The sequence below is a fragment of the Misgurnus anguillicaudatus genome, chromosome 25 (genome assembly GCF_027580225.2).
Source record: "Misgurnus anguillicaudatus chromosome 25, ASM2758022v2, whole genome shotgun sequence".
NCBI lineage: Eukaryota > Metazoa > Chordata > Actinopteri > Cypriniformes > Cobitidae > Misgurnus > Misgurnus anguillicaudatus.
Window position 1 is genome coordinate 30,513,108 of NC_073361.2, and position 19,750 is coordinate 30,532,857.

At 38.6% G+C, this 19,750-nt stretch overlaps 4 protein-coding genes across 11 annotated transcripts in view; 3 read left to right on the forward strand and 1 right to left on the reverse strand.

Moving 5' to 3' along the window:
* The first annotated feature begins 23 nt into the window (after positions 1-23).
* Positions 24-10,331, forward strand: chlsn (cholesin). Of its 4 annotated transcripts, none has more exons than XM_055182023.2 (9): positions 25-165; positions 498-660; positions 1,153-1,251; positions 1,342-1,419; positions 1,851-1,931; positions 3,122-3,244; positions 9,136-9,374; positions 9,847-9,928; positions 10,028-10,331. In XM_055182023.2, exons 2-9 carry the CDS (start codon positions 508-510, stop codon positions 10,208-10,210), a joined length of 1,038 nt encoding a protein of 345 aa, XP_055037998.2. In that variant the 5' UTR covers positions 25-165; positions 498-507; the 3' UTR covers positions 10,211-10,331. The 4 variants fall into 4 exon arrangements, with proteins under 4 accessions (XP_055038002.2, XP_055037998.2, XP_055038001.2 ...); XM_055182024.2 differs by lacking the exon at positions 25-165 and adding an exon at positions 227-248; XM_055182027.2 differs by lacking the exon at positions 3,122-3,244 and having other exon boundaries at positions 24-165.
* Positions 3,573-5,415, reverse strand: LOC129425936 (G-protein coupled estrogen receptor 1-like). Its single transcript, XM_073864058.1, has one exon. The coding sequence runs from the start codon at positions 5,346-5,348 to the stop codon at positions 4,218-4,220; it is 1,131 nt and encodes a 376-aa protein (XP_073720159.1). The 5' UTR covers positions 5,349-5,415; the 3' UTR covers positions 3,573-4,217.
* Positions 10,332-10,983: 652 nt separating the features above from the next.
* On the forward strand, positions 10,984-15,201 carry decr2 (2,4-dienoyl CoA reductase 2, peroxisomal). Of its 4 annotated transcripts, none has more exons than XM_055182021.2 (10): positions 10,984-11,131; positions 11,326-11,442; positions 11,558-11,626; positions 12,533-12,584; positions 12,659-12,794; positions 12,916-13,040; positions 13,202-13,295; positions 13,807-13,911; positions 14,001-14,189; positions 14,565-15,201. In XM_055182021.2, the coding sequence occupies exons 2-10, from the start codon at positions 11,342-11,344 to the stop codon at positions 14,597-14,599; spliced, it is 906 nt and encodes a 301-aa protein (XP_055037996.2). In that variant the 5' UTR covers positions 10,984-11,131; positions 11,326-11,341; the 3' UTR covers positions 14,600-15,201. The 4 variants fall into 4 exon arrangements, with proteins under 4 accessions (XP_055037996.2, XP_055037995.2, XP_055037994.2 ...); XM_055182020.2 differs by having other exon boundaries at positions 11,005-11,177; positions 14,001-14,241; XM_055182019.2 differs by having other exon boundaries at positions 11,005-11,177.
* A 340-nt stretch (positions 15,202-15,541) lies between these two features.
* rab11fip3 (RAB11 family interacting protein 3 (class II)) overlaps positions 15,542-19,750 on the forward strand; it is a 31,401-nt gene continuing 27,192 nt past the window's right edge. Inside the window, exon 1 of one of the 2 annotated variants that reach the window (XM_073864060.1) lies at positions 15,542-19,526. In XM_073864060.1, coding sequence (XP_073720161.1) covers positions 16,974-19,526 — 2,553 coding nt within the window. In that variant the 5' untranslated portion in view covers positions 15,542-16,973. The remainder of the gene's footprint in view (positions 19,527-19,750) is intronic. The other variant, XM_055182009.2, reaches the window with a different exon arrangement.

Genomic DNA, 19,750 nt, shown 5'->3' on the forward strand with positions numbered 1-19,750 from the left:
GATGTAGATTTTTCTTTTAGGGCACTTTGCTATGGTCACATGTTTTGGAATCAACCAATCAGCGACCAGAAGTTTGCATCGCCGTAGCAACGTCATCAAACGTGGTCCGTCTTGGTTCCTGTTTCATGGCGCTGCACATCTACACGTGAGATTGATAAATTGATGGTAAATATCGTTATTATTCTCGTTAAGATATCTTTATATTTTCTCTATGCAGTTGCTTTTGTCAACTAGTATTTTACTTCATTGTAAGTTAGTTGAAATTCATTAACGTTACGTCTGTCGTTTCATGTTTTCTTATTTTGCATCACCAAATTCTGCTAACCTTTATTATAAATAATAATATTTTTCAATTGATATAATGTTTTGGTCACTGTTATAATTTGTACAGTCTATTTGGTTTGAGATTTCTGTGAACGTCATCTTAGTATTTATTTTTTATATTTAGACTTTGTGTCATGTTTACAACGATGTAATTTAAATCTGCTCCACTCCAGATTTGTTACCATGACTAAAAGTCAAGCTCCAGCACCCCAGTGGAATTCTGCCAAGAAAAAGAAATCCAAACCCAGTGAAGAGGATTTCCCATCATGTGTACAAAATGAGAAAACAGATGAGATGAAAGGCAAAACCAAAAAGAAGAGAAAGACTGATGAAGAGGTTTGTGGTTTTATTCTGCAAAGTGGCTGTGAAATTAATTACAAATGTTAAAAATTAAAACATTTAGCAGACATGTAAATTAGCTTTTATTTTTTTGTTTTATTTTAAAAAATAAATACGAAAAAAACATATTAAATTAAATTGTATGCACATATTGGTGTTTATTATAATTGCAGGTACATTTGGTGTCCAAAGTATTTTTTTCAGCTTTTTTAAATGGTCATTTTTTACATATAACAATATAATATAATTAATAACAGAGATATACAAGACATTTTTACAGAAAGTAATATATTGTTATGCCTGTAATGTCTTGTGATCCATAACAATGTGATCAATTTATTAAAATAAAGAAAAATATACTAATTTGAAAAAATAATGACTTTAGACACCAAATGTACCTGCAATTATAAATATGACCTACACACAAATACTAAAAGCTTAATTTTCATATTGATTTAATGTAAATGTTTGTCTCTTTTTCATTCTTAGGTGTTTGATATTTCAGAGGATAATGTACAGATGATACAATCAACGGACACAACAAACACAGATAAACACAAACATAAGAAAAAGAAAAGAAAATCTCAGGTCTGAGGATATGTTTGATTTTTCCAAGTAGTTTAATAATCTCTCAATTATGTTTTGTATTCATGAGAATATATTTCATTGATTTGGAAGCTAGAGGAGCCTGAAACAAATACAAATGGAAATGCAGACCATGAAGAGATAACACAGAAGAAGAAAAAGAAATCTGAAGTAAGTAAAAAATAATGTTTCTTCATTTGAATATTTTATGTGAATATGCAATATATGTCAGAGGCAACATGTAAAAAAAATTCGAACCAGCTGAACAAATATATTCATTTCTTGTTGAATCTATGTGAAGTAAAATCACAACCTAAAATGGATATCTATCATTATGGTTTCTAAGACAGGACTTAAAGGAATATTCCACTTTCATAAAAAAAAAATACTTATAATTTACACACCCCCATGACATCCAAGATGTTCCTTTAAACATCATTTGAAACTGTAAACAATTTATCAGTACCAGCAGTAATGTTTCTATAAGGTATGTTTGTATAAACTAATATAACTAAGACCTATTGCTGGCATAAACCACATCCTTGTCCAGGAATCCACCCCATATATATTTTTATATTTATATTTTATATTTGTTCCTTTAGATTTCACAGGATGAGCCGACAGACGACACGACACTAGGGCAAGAAGATCAAACAAAGAAAAAGAAGAAAAGAAAGCATAAGGTGATGTTTGAATTGACCCGCAATGGTTTGGATTAATGTAGTGTTTTGTTTCTTGCATTCCTTCAGTCTATAATTTCAAGATAAAAGGGAACTCTATAGCTACGTACACATCAAGCCGGCAGTCAAGTTTCAGCATTTCGAGTGTGGTGCTCGTCTGGGAGATGAATCATTTTTGGCATAGCCAACCAGTGCACAAGTCTAAAACAGAAGTGACAAAGCAATCTCATTTTTTCTAATTCTCATTCCAATTGAAAAAGAAATGGCTCATAAGACATTTCATGAGTCCGTCTGTGGTGAGCGAGATTTGTGTGAAACTAGCATGCGCTGATTTGTTTAGGTTTTGTATCACTACAGTCACTAGCTTTTCAGGTTTCCCATTTTGGTAATAAATACCAACTACTGCCACCTGCTTGTTATCTCAGCTTGTTTTTTTCCATTTGGTGTGCCAGGGCCACTTTGGACCCAAACACAGCTAACAAGCAATGTGACCCGACCTCACAGTCTGTGCTACTTCTTTGGTGTGGCTTTGGTTATTAATCCACTCCTGGCCTAAATAGGCTTTATGCCCAGCTGCACTACTTCCTGAACTTCAGCCAGCTCCTTAGCCGTTTCTCAAAACCAAGTACGCCAAACTCGGACTTGTGTCCTTCGTAGTTCGAACTTGCAAGTCCAGACTCGGAAGAACGAACTCCTGACGCGAAATGCATTCTGGGAAACTTCGCTGTCATAAGTCCACACAAGTCTCCTCTGATGCATCCTCGATAAAATGGGCGGATCAAGAACACATCCGGGGATTTTATGTGAACTTGGGCTTGATGCGAACTTTGAATTGGAACAGTACTTGGGCCACGACTGATGACATTTCACAAGTCCACAAGAACGCAAGTACAGACAAGAACGCATATTGAGAAACGGCTCTTGTTTCCTGTCTGCCATTATTTGACAAACTGATTAATCCAGGTGTGTCTGATTATTGTTGTTGTGACTACTGAGGTCAGGCACACCGTGATTAATCAGTGTGTCCAATAATGGCAGACAGGAAACAAGGAGCTGGCTGAAGTTCAGGAAGTAGTGCAGCTGGGCATAAAGCCTGTTGTACTTACCCATCAGTATCATATCAAGCTATACCATCTGTTTAAAGGCTCAAATATTGTGCATCATATTCATTGAATGTTTTTATATATTTGCAGGACTGTGATGTAATCGTTCCAGAAGTGAACACACTGAAGCCACAAGAAGCCAAACCAAGCACAAAGACAGACGAAGAGGGCGCAGAGAAAACAAACAAGAAGAGAAGAAAGAGAAAAGCTGAGGTGAGCGAAAGTCTTTCCCCCAACTATTTTAACCGCTATAAGCCAGTCAGGGTTCCCACGGGTCCTTGCAATCCTTGAAAGTTTGTGAATCTGGAGGAAAAAATGTGGACGTTTTAAAAAATATACATAGATACAGGACATTGATAGTGCTTGAATCTATTTTATGAAAGAAGTTTTCTGGAAAAAAATCCATATTATTCCCTGTGTAGTGTAGGTTAATATCATAAAAATTCTAGACTTTTTAAGCACACGTGTTAAACTGTTCACTTTAAATGCTTATATCTTCTTCTTAAATACAATATCTTCTGTATGCGAATGTTGATTCATACCAAAATGCTTTTTTGCATAGTTGTGTTTGACACATAACCCGTCTCGGGTTACGTATGTAACTGTTGATCCCTGAGAAGGGAACGAGACGCTGCGTCTCCCTTGCCATACTTTCTGCGTCCCTGTAACGCCGTCTTTGGCAATATTTCAGATAGCGATATACTTCCTGGCTCCCGCGTCACCCTGTCTTTGTCGCTAAGCCTCACCATTGGTTGGATTTGATATACACATTCAGACCCCTGGAGGCGGGGTCTGAATGTGTCACCGCAGTGATGCAGCGCGAGTTCCCTCAAAAGGGAACAGTAATGATGTATCTTAAAAGGTAAAACAATGTAATCTTGCTCTCACTTGAAATGTGTCCCCACATTTAGTCCTTGAATTTTGGGGTATTGGACCTGAAACGTCTTTGAAAGTCTTTGAAGTTAACTAAGGTGTGGGAACCCTGGCCAGTGTTTAATGTTTATATTATAGTAGACAACAAAAGTGATTTGGTTTACTAAATCCCATCGACCAAAATCAGAAAAGCCCCACCCTGTCTGTTTTAATACATCAACACGAGAAAAAAACTGCATTCATCAAGTGAATTCATAAGGTTTATATTGCATTTCATTACAGTGAACTTGTCGTCTCTTTTCACACGCACTGTTTAATCCAGTCTGTCACAAACACACTCTCGGCCCTCAGCGCCCTCCTCTCCGCTCCTGAGGTCACGCTTCTCCTCTGAGTCTTTATTCTCATGAGAACAAGAATGGTGGACGTTCGTACATGCGACACAAAGAATGGGAGGTATTGTTTTTTCAGTCTGTATGCTAGTATGCAGGCAGCACACGTGGTGCGCGACAAACACATGCAGCTTGCGCCTAAACGTGTTTCCTAGCAGACTGTACACCAGTGGGTTTAAACAGCTGTTGGCGCAGGCCGCTAGGGTCACCATGTGCCCCGTCAGGGGGTAGCGTTGCCACAGCGTGTGGTTTCCACGTCGCCGCGAGGTGTCCGTGTCTCCGTTGAGCAAATGCACGCAAATGAAGATGTTTTCTGGCAACCAGCACATAAAGAATACAGTCACGGCCACAGCGATCATACGCAGGGCTTTGGTTCGTTGCGGACGTTCAGAGCGCAGGAGCACGCGTGCGATTAGTGCATAACACACTCCCATCACGCAAAATGGCAGGGCGAAACCCAGCGTCACCTCTAGCCATTGCACCTCGACCACACACGCAATACAAATGCCACGCCCCCAGCCGTGATATATGTGCGCCGCGGCGAACGGAATCAGGGTGCACATGGTGGCCGCCGCCCAGATGGTCCCGCAAGCCCTTTGGGCAATTCGTAACCGGTGAGCGTTATCAGGTATCGCTCGTGCTCTCAAACCGGTCAGCGCAAGGCAACGGTCCAAACTCATCCAGGTGAGCGAGAACACGCTGCTGTACATGTTTACCTGCAAGAACAGAGCCATGCAGGAGCACAGCACTGCGTCATCGTAGTAATGCTCACTCAGGTTAAACACTTCAATCAGCGAATCCAAAACCAGCACTAGGTCAGCCAGGGCTAAGTTGCTGAAGTACAGGTCGGGGGTGCTCATCCGCTGTTGAGGGTCAAAGTTCACCAGTAGGATCAGGATGTTACCCATGAGGCCAAGCGGGAAGAGAAGGATGGTGTAGATGCAGGACAGGACGAGACTGATGATGTAGGTGTCCTGAGAAGCGGAGTTGACATCAATAATGGACGGGTGTGGGCCGGATCGATTTGCAGGGAAAACGACCGGGTCAAAAGTCATCTTTATCTGTCACGCTTTATTCATGCACATAGTGAGAAAACATTCTGCTTGGCTTTTCTGTTTATTAAATACTATAACACACAAAATAAAGACGTTGTCATACTTCATTCACAAGACAAATGCATTAGTAAAACATTGTGGAACTCCATATATTTCAAAACCTGGTTATTTCTAAACATTTAATTGTTACTAATCAACTAAAGTTTAAAACGAAACACTGTTAGAAAGAAGTTACCTTATATATATTCTGTTATCCACTTTTATCCAGGTATTGTCCTTGTGGTTTGACTTCATATGCAAACCATTTGTCCTTTAAAGTCACAGAGAAATAAATGCAAATGTCTTTCAGTGGTTTCATTAGAATCGCTGTCCATTCTCTCATCTTCTTGGTTTCATGATATTGAAGCTGTAGAAGTTTCTCCTGCTTAAGTCTGTGTCTTATGTAGAAATATGTAAATACAGGAGAACCAAGTTGTACTTAACACACACACAATGGTTGCTTGTGTTTACCCTAAACAATACGATGGATAAACGCTCCATTACGTCCCCTGCTGCTGGAAGAGAGGAGATATAGAGTAGCACATGTGTATGTAATGAGTCGCTAAACTAGACAAATTTACTTTCTGTCACTCTTTCCTCTCAAATCATTGCAGACAAGATCAAAATTTTGCAGCGTTTTGTGCTCCTGAGGTAGAACATTGCGTTAGCAGCACAAAAGGTCATGGGTTTGAACTAGAGCTGCTTAACAACTGATCGCAACTAATCATTTACAGAATAACAGTTTCTGTTTACATCATATATGTGCGTTTAATAATTCTGAGATTGTCAGCGTAGGTGCATGTCCACAGTGGGAGACATAATCTAAAAAAAATCCAAAAATCACAATGTATAATTTTTTAAACTATTTATTTGTATGATAAAGCTGCAAATACGCATTTGAACACCTGAGAAAGTCAGGTTAATATTCGGTACAGTAGCCTTTGTTTGCAATTACAGAGGTTAAACGTTTCCTGTAGTTTTTCACCAGGTTTGCACACACTTCAGGAGGAATTTTGGCCCACTCCACCTCACAGATCTTCTCTAGATCAATCAGGTTTCTGGCCTGTCTTTGAGAAACAGTTTGAGCTCCATCAAAAGATTCTCTATTGGGTTTAGGTCTGGAGACTGACTAGGCCACGCCAAAACCTTGATATGCTTCTTGGTTATCCTAACTGTGTGCTTCGGGTCATTGTCATGTTGGAAGACCCAGCCTCGACCCATCTTCAATGCTCTAAATGAGGGAAGGAGGTTGTTCCCCAAAATCTCGCAATACATGGCCCCGGTCATCCTCTCCTTAATTCAGTGCAGTCGCCCTGTCCAACCCCCAAAGTATGATGCTACCACCCACATGCTTCACAGTAGGGATGGTGTTCTTGGGATGGTACTCATCATTCTCCTTCCTCCAAACACGTTTAGTGGAATTATGACTAAAAAGTTCTATATTGGTCTCATCTTGACCACATGACTTTCTCCCATGACTCCTCTGGATCATCCAAATGGTCATTGGCAACTTAAGACGGGCCTGGACATGTGCTGGTTTAAGCAGGGGAACCTTCCGTGCCATGCATGATTTCAAACCATGACGTCTTAGTGTATTAGCATCAGTAACTTTAATAACGGTGGTCCCAGCTCTTTTCAGGTCATTGACCAGCTCCTCCCATGTAGTTCTGGGCTGATTTCTCACCTTTCTTAGGATCATTGAGACCCCACGAAGTGAGATCTTGCATGGAGCCCTAGTCCGAGGGAGATTGACAGTCATGTTTAGCTTCTTCCATTTTCTAATGATTGCTCCAACAGTGGACGTTTTTTCACCAAGCTGCTTGGCAATTTCCGTGTAGACCTTTCCAGCCTTGTGGAGGTGTACAATTTTGTCTCTAGTGTCTTTGGACAGCTCTTTGGTCTTGGCCATGTTAGTAGTTGGATTCTTACTGGTTGTATGGGGTGGATAGGTGTCTTTATGCAGATAACGACCTCAAACAGGTGCATGTAATTTAAGAAAATGAATGGAGTGGAGGTGGACATTTTAAAGGCAGACTAACAGGTCTTTGAGGGTCAGTGCCCGGTTGCATGAAACTCCTTAAGTGAGGGTTTCCCTGAGGGAGAAAATATCCCTGAGGTAAGGGATTTATTTAAGAGCGTTGCAACAAAGGTCTTAACTGTCACCCTTACCTAAGTGTTTATACTAAGTATTTTACGGTAGTCTCTGCCAAAACACGGCAGCGGAGAAGCGGTTTCTATAGTTACCAAATCTCACAGCGTAAACAAATCAATGCACGCAGCTGAACAGACGGCGGATTTGTGTACAATGAAACGTCGCAAATAACAGACTGTAAGGTGCCGCATGTATAAAACCTGAAAGTGATTCAAACTGGAAACATTTTAGATTGACGGATGATCAAACCACTATTCTCCTAATAAATGAGCATCACTTTTCTCTAGGGATTATTTCGAATGTTAGAAATGCGCGTTGGTACTTCATTTTCTTAAATAACCATAAAATCAGCCATCGCGTGTGACGTTAAGGGACCTGTTATAGTCCCTTAAGTTTTTAAGGGAAAATGGGACTTAAGGACTTTGTTGCAACGCATAGCAGAACTTAAGGTAATACTTTAGCATAAGGGTAAATACTAATTGACAGCCTTAAGGTTCAGTTAAGGGTTTTTCTTGCAACCCACTTTTTATTAAGGACACCCTTAACCTTATATTTAAGGGATTTCTTAGCTTAAGGACTTTCATGCAACCGGGCACAGAATTCTAGCTTATAGACAGGTGTTCAAATACTTATTTCCAGCTGTATCATACAAATAATTAGTTAAAAAATCAATGGATTTTTTTTAGGTTATGTCTCTCACAGTGGACATGCACCTACGATGACAATCTCAGACCCCTCCATGATTTCTAAGTGGGAGAACTTGCAAAATATAATTTATATTATATATTTACCTTTAAGATTAGTTGCAATTAGTTGTATTTTCGTATTGTATTCAGTACAAATATCTAAAATTCTTAAATCAAGATTTATTTTCTTGATGAGCAAAATGACATAAGAAATTAAGTCTATTTTTTAGACAAACAATATATAATTTAAGTGAATTTGTTCTTAAAACAAGCAAAAAAAAAAACTGCCAATGGGGTAAGAAGTTTTCTTGATTTTTTTTCTTGAATTAAGTGTTTAAGAATTATGCAATGTAATGAAAATTTAACAAGAGTCAACATGATCTTTAGCACATGTGCTTGTTGTATTATGAATACATTATTTATTAGGTCAAACTTCAATTATATTTTTTAATATCCGGACAGTATTAGTGTTTGGATTAGTCAGCCGCTTACAAAAATGTTAATTTGTATTGCCAAATGAAGTTCATGTCTTATTAATAATTTACTGTAGTTATATCATGGTATACATCAAATTATACTGTAAATAAAAACATTACTAAATTTATGTAATCAGAAATAGTTTCTTAATAAAAGCATGAAAACTAAATTTCTACAGATTTATAAACACTGTGGGGTTAGGCACAATGTTGGTTTCTTAGTTGTTTGTGTTTAATGAATGTGCAGACTGCATTATTAAGGCTCTGAACTTCCTATTTTGTCAGGAATTGTATTTGCATAGACATGATCAACAAGCACCCCTAGGCTCACCTGTAGTCTTTCATCACTTTGATAGTGATTATTAAACACACACACATTAACTAGCTACTATTGCACATTGTGGCTAGGAGTATTAATAATAAATGTCTCGTAGGATTCTGGAGATGTGGAAGAAGCCTCACCGACACAGGAACCGTGTGGTGAGGAGGAAGAGGACGGCTCAGATGGTGAGGAAGATCTCAGTCCAGAGGAAAGACGAGTTTTGGAAAGAAAGCTGAAGAAGATCTTGAAAAAGGAAGAGAAGAAAAAAATGAAAGAAGAAGGCATAAGCACAAAACCAGAGACGGTCATGACAAATGTAGCTGAAAAGCAGGCGCTGGAGTATCTCACATGGTAACTTCATTTAAAACACTTGATCTCAGATCGTTTTTTATTAACTATTTTATTATAGACAACGACTTAAGTGAAAAGTCAAAATAAATGAACAATTACTTTTTATTAGTTTATTTAAAAAAAAATTAAAATTTTGTATTTTATATATTTAAAAAATATATAGTATTATATAGTATAGCATGCACTTAGAGTGTTGTGGAGCGAAAGACTTAGATTTATAAAAATAAAAACAATGAAATGACTAAAGTGTCATTTTGTGAAAATAAGGCATTTCAATAACCTTTTCATTGCCATTAAAGTAAAATTACTAACCCTAAATATAAATGAAATGCTCATTTACAAGAATACATGTCAGACGCACTTAGAGGGTTTTGCAAAAAAATTAGATTTCCAGTTTGGTACAAGTTATATCCTTATTTGAACAGTGATTATACTAATTTTTTTTATATCTTCTGTTTGTGCGTTTATGAAGCTGGTCTGAGAGACGAGATGAATGGAGGTTTCAGAAAACCAGGCAGACGTGGCTCCTGCAGCACATGTATGACAGTGTAAAGGTAAAAAACATCAGCATTCATACATATACAGTACATACAGCTTGCATTGCAATAGATGTTATTTCCTTTTATACCTAATACGTCTTTCCTCTTTTAAAGGTGCCTGATAGTTATTTTGAGGTGTTGTTGTCATATCTGGAGGGTCTTCAGGGAGCAGCAAGAGAAAAATCACTGCAGAAGGCTGAAGCAATAGTGCGCTGGGAAGGACAGGGAGATGATGGAGAAACAGCAGATGATGAAAAGAAGAAACACAGAGCTAAACTGGTCATACAGCTGCTATGAAAGGCTGAACCGAACGTCTTTTTCTGAATCAAGCATTTATGCATTTAAACAAGCAATCTTATTGTAATACCCTGTAAATATGTACAACATCACATCAAATAAATTGATTTGATGGTTTTAATATGTCTGTACTTTTTTATCAGTATTTTTAACATTTTCTTCATTTGAATAAACTCAGATTCTTCTCTACAAAACAACTCTCAAAGCAATTGTGGTAAATATTTTATTGGTTTATGTATAACATGGGAATTAAATACCATATAGTGGTCATTCATTACCATTGAATACATAACAAACATATAATACTATCACTCTAATTACTTTCTGAATTATTATTGAAGAATATAATTATTATGTAAATAGTTTACTAAAGTAACCATTTGCCACAATTTATTTGCTATTTTATTGTTTTATTTATGTATTAAATAATGAATAAAATAAAGAGCATGAATAAAAAACTTTTAAATATGTCTATTAATTTGTCAATTCAAAAGTGTTTGGTTTATTTCCATTTCTGTAATTTAATTATTATTAAATTGATTAATTGTTTTTTAATTTAATTTAAAACTGGCACTAAAAGTCCTCCATCTGAACACACTCACTGAAGCAGAGTTTATTAATAACAGCCAACATTTTGGCGAGGTAAATCGCTTTTGTCAATGTATATATATTTATTATTAATCTACGTAAATAGCAGTGCTAATTATATTCAGGTAAAGGTAACTTCATTAGTAAACTAAAGGCCATGGCTAACGCTATATTTTTGTAAAAATACATTTCCCATAATGCGTTGGGTTGAAAAGTTGTGCATGACGTCACACGCTTCCCGCAGCCAATTACCAAAGTCCAGCGTGCAGAATAAACAACACAACTCTCGCATAAACTTCACGAATCTCTCTCGTAAACGGATTCACAAGCTGTGTAAAGTAACTTTACCACGTTTCACGCTTTACACTTATAAACCAAAGTAAAGTTAGCGGTTACATGTCTTAAGAACTGTCTTTAGCTTTCGATGTTGTCTTACGATGCTGTTTTGAATTGTAATTTAAACTACTGCAAGTCTTCAGTGCACTGTGACACTGTTATATACACACGAGATCTTTGATGTTTTCCAGTATTTTGAGTAAAATCATGGCAGAGAAACCTCAGCTGGTCAATGATTCACCAGAAGATGTTCAGACTGATGACTGCATGAGCACATACACGCATATCTACAGTCCTGATCTGCTTAGGTGAGGAGAATCAACATCTGTTTCAGTGTCAGTTTGATGTTGTTTTCCAGAATGAATGTATATCAATGATAGATGCACAGTGAAACAAATGTAGTTACTCGCTATGTGTCCACAGTGGTCAGGTGGCGTTTATAACCGGTGGTGGATCAGGTATTGGTTTCAGAACTGCAGAGGTTTTGATGAGGTAGGTGGTCACAGATTTTCCTCCACAGATCTCACTCTGCATTCATAGTTGTCTATGTTCATGCCAGATTTACGATATATACACTCTATTATCTTTAAATGTTATATTTTCCTAATACTTTTATGGCCTACGCCATCAAATTTGCCTTTAAGGGCACATATTATGCAAAATGTATTTTACAGAGTGTTTGGATATTTTCTTGTTAATGTGATGTCACACTAACAAGCCCCTCCCACTGCCCAATGGCTGACTGGTTAATTTTGCCCAAAAACTGTTCTGAAGCCCTTTTCACACAGAGATTACGGAAAATACACAGAAAAATTGACTGGGATTGTTTAATTTTTGGTTAATTCACGCTGCCAATGATTTTCCGGAATCTGTGCGTGCATTCACACGCATTCCGTAGAGATCCTGTAATGACACGCGGCACGCCCCTTACGGCATTGTTCACACACAATGCTTTTCTTTACAGGAGCGATCCCAAAACATTTACGGTACGTGTTTGTGTTCACACAGAAGCCTATCTCACAATTTTACGGAAATTTACTGGGATCAAAGTGCTGTGTGAATGGGGTTTAAATGTGTTTGTTAGCACGTTGTAGCACTAATGCGGATAAAAATACTATTGTCCCGGATTGTATTCGCAGGAATCAGATTTATTTTTAACCGAAAGCAGTAGCTCATTTGCATTTAAAGGTACCCACATGCCAACAAAAATAGGGGCATTTTGGACATGCTATAACAAATTGTGAGCTGAAACTTCAGACACATTTTATACACACCTGAGACTTATATTACGGTAAAAGGGGCATAATGTTGGCCCTTTAATGTGTTTTCTCATGTTTTTGCAAAAGTAGATTGGAGCTTTTTCTTACCAGGTTTAATGTCGCCTTATTGTTCTTGCAGACATGGTTGTGACACTGTCATTGCGAGTAGAAACCTGGAAAAACTCTCTGAGGTACCTTTTTACAAAAACTGTGTTGTTGAAAACTTTGATGTTATTGTATTGAAGTATTTTTGTGTGTGTTTTAGGCAGCCAAGAAGTTGTCCAGTGGCACAAACAGACGCTGTTTGCCTTTAGCAATGGATGTCCGTCAGCCAGAGACCATTTCTACTGCCGTGGAAGAAACCTTGAAAGAATTTGGACGCATTGACATACTTATTAACAGTATGGTTTGAAGTCGCGCCAATGGCCAAACTGTGTGCCCGTGAATTTAGAAATTTTGTCCATACCTACAGTCGGTGCAATATAATATGTCTTTTGGGTATGTTTTTTTTTTATTTCACAGATGCAGCAGGTAATTTCCTATGCCCTGCTACATCACTGTCCTTTAATGCCTTTAAAACAGTAATGGAGATTGACACCATGGGAACATTCAACACTAGTAAAGTTGTATATGACAAATGGTTCAAGGTAAGGATGCATATTTCACCATTTGTTTCCTTTATGCAGTTATCTGTAAGACCAACAAGCTTTGCACGTCATGATAAAAACTATCAATGATGCTTACATGAAGGTCATTCAATGGTTAGTTTTACTGGGTTATAATCTGTGGCCGTTTCTTTACATTTCAGGACCATGGTGGCTCAATCGTGAACATTTCTGCCACACTGGGGTACAGAGGTCAGGCCCTTCAAGTGCATGCTGGATCAGCAAAGGCAGCGAATGGTAACAGTCTGTTATAGTTGATATTTAAGCATATGTTTCGGCATGACTGCTTTACAAAGTAATGATTGTGTAAATGTTTGTTAGCCCTGAACCAAAAGAACAATTCTTGGCCAAAACTTTACAATATTATATTAAAAAAAAAACATTTGCACCATACAGCATGAAATGTTGCTTTGGTTTATTGCTGTTTGTATAAGGCACAGGGCAGACAACTGTTAGTTGTTTGTAAAAACAGGACATTATGTGTGTACAACTAGGAAATGCAAATGTAACCTGAATTCATTTGCTTTCAATGTTCAGGTTGTGTTTTGTTTGCTAAGATTTCAAGCCCATTTACCTGAAATGCCTTCAATTGACATTTTGGACTAACTGTGCGTTCACACCAGATGCGAATAAACTGAATTCATTTGCATTCATTTAACATATGTAATTCGCTTGCGCTCAATGTTTCCTTCGCGTCTGATCTGAACGCACTATAAGACTTATTATGTATAAATGTAATTATTTACAGATGCCATGACACGACACTTGGCAGTAGAGTGGGGCCCCAGTGGTGTGAGGGTGAACACGGTTGCACCGGGTCCCATCTCTGGCACGGAGGGATACCGTAGACTAGGTAAGATACATTGAGCTGGTAGTCCTCATTTTACTGTCGTTATTCCTTTCTCTTAAATGATTACGTTGTTTTTCTCGGTTTTCTTTCAGGAGGTACTCATGCCGAGACGGCAGGAGCGTTCCATAGCATCCCTTTGCAAAGAGCCGGCAATAAGACGGAGATGGCGCATGCGGTTCTTTTCCTGGCCAGCCGTGCCGCTTCATACGTCACTGGGGCTATACTGGTTGCTGACGGAGGGGCGTGGCTTACCTCGGCCAATGACGTGGAACGGCTGCTGGGTATACTCTCATCTCGCTCTGCAAAACTTTGAAAAGTCAGCACCGCACGCAGGTGTGTGTGTGCTTTAGAAGACAGGCTTTTGTATGTTATATGGGACACAACTAATTATTAATTTATAACATGGGATTCAAAAATGAAATATGGGAAATGATAAAGAATGATAGCATGAAGGATTTGGATGCGATGACCACCCTATCACCTGTAAATTATGCAATTTGCCCTGTAATTGAGCAACAATTTTCAATCAATTTTTTAGCCAATAATTTTCAGAACGACAAAAACAAGGTACTTTGTTAATGGCATGAAGTGTGAATGGATATTTGATTAACGTCTAAATAGATAATATTGTAAATTTCTTCTTTCATGTGTTTTAGGTGTTTGGTCAGCAGAAAAAAGAAAGGATAAATAACTCGACCAGAATGAATGGATAAACCAACTGACCAGACCATTTGCACATTTCATAAAATACACAAGGACCCACAATCAGCTGTACATGATTAGTATGGTTTAAGTATTGTTAGTCAATCAAACACAAACAAGTCAACTTTTATCAACATAGCAACATAAGATACCCTTGAAATGTGCATTTCCAGCTGCCAAATGAGTTAACATCATTTCATTAAAGGTATTAAAGGGACCGTTCATCATTTACTCACTTTCATGTTGTTACAAACCTGTATAAATTTCTTTGTTCTGATAAACACAATGGAAGATATTTTGAGAAATGTTTGTAACCAAACCATTCGTGAGCCCCATTCACTTCCAAAGTAGAAAAAAAGAATACTATGGAAGTGAATGGGCTCATGAACTGTTTGGTAAACGATGACAGAATTTTCATTTTTGGGTGAACTATCCCTTTAACTATGTCCACTTCAGTAGTGACAACTTCCTGTATAACCATACTTTCAAAAATATGTGATAATGATTTGATTAGTTTATTTTTTCACAAATAATTGTATTCACATATACACTGTAATAAATCGTTTTGTAATAATAAATGTTTTTACCGTTTTCCAGTCTATATTTTGACTGTAACTTCTTTGTCCAGACACAAGGGGGTGCAATAAAACCAGAGAATTCCTTAAAAACATCTAAACAAGATGCAGTTGTTTTTAATTCCAACCAAACCGGACAGATAGTTTGCTTAATTCAAAGCAAATGATGACGTCTTAACTGTTATTCCACAGAGGCGGGAATGTGGCATTCAAAAATAGAAACCGTTATAAATGTGCGTTCCATAATCATCATCGCAACGGAACAAACATAACTGCCCGAGGAATGATTTTCCACGCGCTGTGGTTTAAAGTGTCTGACTGCGGCGCCCACGCTGCGCATGCGCGTTTCTGACGTCGGTTTGTGTCTATGAGATGAGTGTGTATGCGTGCGAGACAGCAGCAGTGGTTGTGTATTGCTGCTGATGAGAGAAGAGAGAGATAAATATAACCGTAACATCATCCGTCGACTAAAAAACATCACCGCACGAGCGATTCTCGTGTTTCAGATTAACGGATAAAATTGTCTACAAGGGATTATAATAAAAGGACACGCGCTTTCCTTGTGGGAATATCGGTGGTCTCGAGGTGATTTCATCCCGCTAACAGGCTAATAACAAGCGCAGGTGGATGACTCGCGCGACTCGACCTGGATGTTGGCCTCCTTTTGATAAAGATTGAGGAATAACCGCAAATAATTGAGCCAGATGAAGGGATTCAAATCAATTCTGACTAGCAGCCGGAGACATATCGAGGATCGTATTTTATTCTAAACAGGAAAATCAAATCAAAAAGAAGGGTCGGATGGGCCAGCTAACCGGCTAGTGGGTTTCCCTCAGATGGGCAGGATGCTGATGCTAGTACAATCTGTGATTTAAGGGTTTATTTTAATTCCTCTTTACTTTAACACATTGTAAGACTGTGGTTAACATATGAATCGTTGTTTTGTGCTATTTTCGATACGTTAAGCTATATTTGAGACCGAGACAATCGAGGTAACTTAACAGTTAGATAATTAAACACACTGCCATGAAACTAGTTTATATGTATCTAAAATAGTTTTGTACAACGAATCTAATAACTAGGCGTTAATACTTAAATAGTCATTGTTATATAAGCCCGTTATAAGTATGTAATGTAACAGTCCACGGTATTTGCCTATGAGACAGGTAGTTTTGCTTAACTAACACTGTTAATATCACTGCTAAGGGAAGTCTAAATGAGTTTACAAAATCTCTAGGCCTGCTTTTACAGTAAACAACAACAATTTTGATATTCAATGTTATATTTGTACTAATGCTTATCTCTATTTTATGTATTCTGTAATATCTTTACAGATTATAACATTTTTAGGAATTTTTAAATTTGTCAAAAAAGTCAAGCGTATTTTTGGACTGTACTCTTAAACAATGCTGTTATGATGTATTGAGTGCTATGTGGATCAGGATACTCATTGAAGTATAAAATGAATGACAAGATGTGACATGTTTAAATGTGAAACAGGCAAATAAGGCCAATATTTTGCATATTGGAAAAAAATATCTCATCCGAACAAAAAGGAGCCGTGTTATGGCAGTGAATCATTATCTCTATGTTTGCAAAAGTAAACGGTACCATTTGATTATTTACAGACTGGTGGACATTTATGGGTTTAATCAAGAATTACTTTCTGTGCGTGCGCTGGAAAAGGTCACCAATTGCGGCTGAATTCCGAACATTATTACCTTGTGGGATCATAACGAAAAGTATTGGAATCTCTGGAATATTTAGAGGGGACACAACTTTGTTTCAATGGAGCAAGTTCTCTCCAGCCCTCAGGGTTGTTCTGAATGGGAGGTGAGTGGGAAGGGGGAATGGGAATCTGACCCGAATCCTCTTGGATTTCTCATCATGGATAAAGATAACAGTACTGTTAAAGATTCTACTGATGAGATTTTTCAAGATAATGCTATAAGCATAGATGACTTATTTTGGGCTTCTCAGTATTCAGGACAGTCATATCCATGGGAAAATGATCTGGAATGTGTCTGTCCCGAATGGGAGACTCCGTCAACTCATCCCCAAGACATTATAGGTGAGGATTATCTTGGGATTTCTGATGATGTTGTTGGAGATCTCATCAGTTTTAATTCTATGTCTACATCGCCTGCTTCCTCAGACATACCTGTGCAGAGTCAAAACAGCTTTTACGACTTTCTAGGAGAACAGACACCGAATATCATGGAACCCACAAAGAATGCTGCCGTAAATCCTTTAGATGAAATATGCATAGATGATACAGGCAATGACTTTGGGTTTCAGACTGAGGAAAAATTATTAGAAGAAACACATTTAACAAACTGTGACTTCAGCCATGATTCCCTAATGGAAATGTTATTTGTTAATGAGGAGAGTCGGAGTTCATCGTCACATGAGACTGTGACATCTTCAGGTTTGTTGGCAGTTTCTCTGGTGGAGGTGTCATGTACAAACACACATTCAAATCCCAAGCCTTCAATTATTTGTCAGACACCTCCAGCTACTTGTAAACACGACTACCTTTCATCCTCTGACTTTCCTCATGGGCCCATCACATCGGCGACATTTTCGGAGTCATCTCTACTGCCATGTCATGAGGCTAGTGCTTTTTTTCCACAGGATAAGATGCAGATTTTGTCACCGGAGCTTTTGGCTGGAGGTCTGTACTCTGAACAGGAGAGTTGTAAGCCCTTAGCTAGTAACAATGAGCCTCAGAGCCTGGAGATAACAGACGCAAACACTAAAACTACTGAAGGTCCAACACTGCTAACATTTGAAGAAAAGACGGTCTGTACGAGACCAGAGTCTTGCATATCACCTGACCCCTGTGAGGAAATGTTATGCGACACATCCACGGGGTGTAAGGAGGTAAGAGAGAAGAACTCACCAAACTGTCTTTCTGACAACCCTCTTGCAGATCTCACCTCAATAAATCCTTTAAATAAACTTGAGACAGAGGCACCAATGGAGTCCACATCAGCCTTAAGTATCACCACTCCTGAACATTATGCCTTACATGAGCTCCCACCCGAGTATGACACCTGTCATGAGGACCACAGCCCTCCCACATCATCACCAACTGATGCTGATGCCTTATTTGCGTTACCTAATAACAATGATGGAGACTTTAATCCTGACATCACGTTTGACGTTGCGATAACAGCTTCCTGTGAAGCCATACAGTCATCAGATTCTTGTAAATCTTGTACGTCATCCGAGACTGACAACTCGCAGACAACGCAAGATTGTGATGCAACCTCCCCTGATTTCAAATCTGATGTCAGAGATGAACTTGTTACGGAGGCTATAGAGACACCGTGTGCAGACATCCCAACCACAACAGATAACATAGAGGACTCTTACGCACCCAAAGTTACGGATACAAATATTTTATCTGATTTGCATTACGATCAAGAGGAAACCACTCTTACAGGCAACTTAAACAGTTTGAAAGTAAATGATGATCTAAGTAGGTGTATACCTGAAAACCACCAAGAATTAAATAAAATAAGTGAAGAATGCCAAGAACAAATCACACTGGTGGAAAGTCTTAAAACTGTGGACCAGTTGAATAACTGTTCGTCTGCAAAGCCAGGTACAATTGTAAAAGACACAATACCTCTCCGTGACAATCACAATACCCCATCGAAAGTTGAGGAGAAACTTCACAGTGTGACTTCACACAAAGAAGAGATATCAGATTACATGACGTCCATTCAGAATCAAGTCATTCTTCAATGTGCAAGTGATCCTGATTCTCCCGAGTCCACTCCCTTTACCTGTGCAGGTGATCAGCTGACCACGATGGGTGGACTTGTGGGGCGGGATCAAGAGACCACAGAAGTTCCCAACAAGTTAAGTGAAGCTACAGGAGAGAAAGAGGCGGAGCTTCCTGCCCAACCCGCTCATCATGAGGATTTCAATCAGGTGATACTATCACAAATAGACCTGCCACAGGAGCAACAAGTGAGCTCTCCCCCCAGCTCTCCACCCTCGCCCAAAAATGTCTTTCCCTGTGGAGTCGGTCTGGACGGGGAGGCTTACCTGACCTTAATGGAAAATAATCCTGATACTCCCAACATTCCCAAACATGCAGAAATGACTCTGGATCTTTGCAAGGCCTCAGATGCTCAGCAGACCAAATCGCTCCATGACCAGAGGGTCCCTGCAGATTTGATAAACGTGCCTGTAGTTTCGGTGACAGCCAGAGGAAACGAGGAACATGCGGCTCTTCGTGCAGTGTTCCAGGCTTTGGATCAGGACGGAGATGGATTTGTCCATATCGAGGAGTTTATGGAGTTTGCAAAAGCTTATGGAGCTGAACAGGTCAGTTTTTTAATGTATTTTTGTCCGTTTGTTTTAGGATTTCACAAAGTATGTGGTTTCTTTTGGGTCACAAAGCTCCAAGCGAAACTTGATCATGGTGTGACATTTTAGAGCTGCTCTTTTATTATTCAAACCTTCAAACCCCACCACACCCCCGTATCTCATTCTCTCGGTCTGTCTTATAACTATTTCACAGTGAGTTTACAGACTATTGCATCAAACTA

Excerpts from the sequence above, each read along its gene's own strand:
- chlsn (XM_055182023.2), top strand. The coding sequence starts at position 508 with ATGACTAAAAGTCAAGCTCCAGCACCCCAGTGGAATTCTGCCAAGAAA. Across the intron at positions 1,420-1,850 it reads AGAAGAAAAAGAAATCTGAA|ATTTCACAGGATGAGCCGAC; the intron begins GTAAGTAAAAAA and ends TTGTTCCTTTAG. Across the intron at positions 9,375-9,846 it reads GCGCTGGAGTATCTCACATG|CTGGTCTGAGAGACGAGATG; the intron begins GTAACTTCATTT and ends GCGTTTATGAAG.
- LOC129425936 (XM_073864058.1), bottom strand. The coding sequence starts at position 5,348 with ATGACTTTTGACCCGGTCGTTTTCCCTGCAAATCGATCCGGCCCACAC.
- decr2 (XM_055182019.2), top strand. The coding sequence starts at position 11,020 with ATGACGTCACACGCTTCCCGCAGCCAATTACCAAAGTCCAGCGTGCAG. Across the intron at positions 13,296-13,806 it reads ATCAGCAAAGGCAGCGAATG|ATGCCATGACACGACACTTG; the intron begins GTAACAGTCTGT and ends AATTATTTACAG. Across the intron at positions 14,190-14,564 it reads TGACGTGGAACGGCTGCTGG|GTGTTTGGTCAGCAGAAAAA; the intron begins GTATACTCTCAT and ends CATGTGTTTTAG.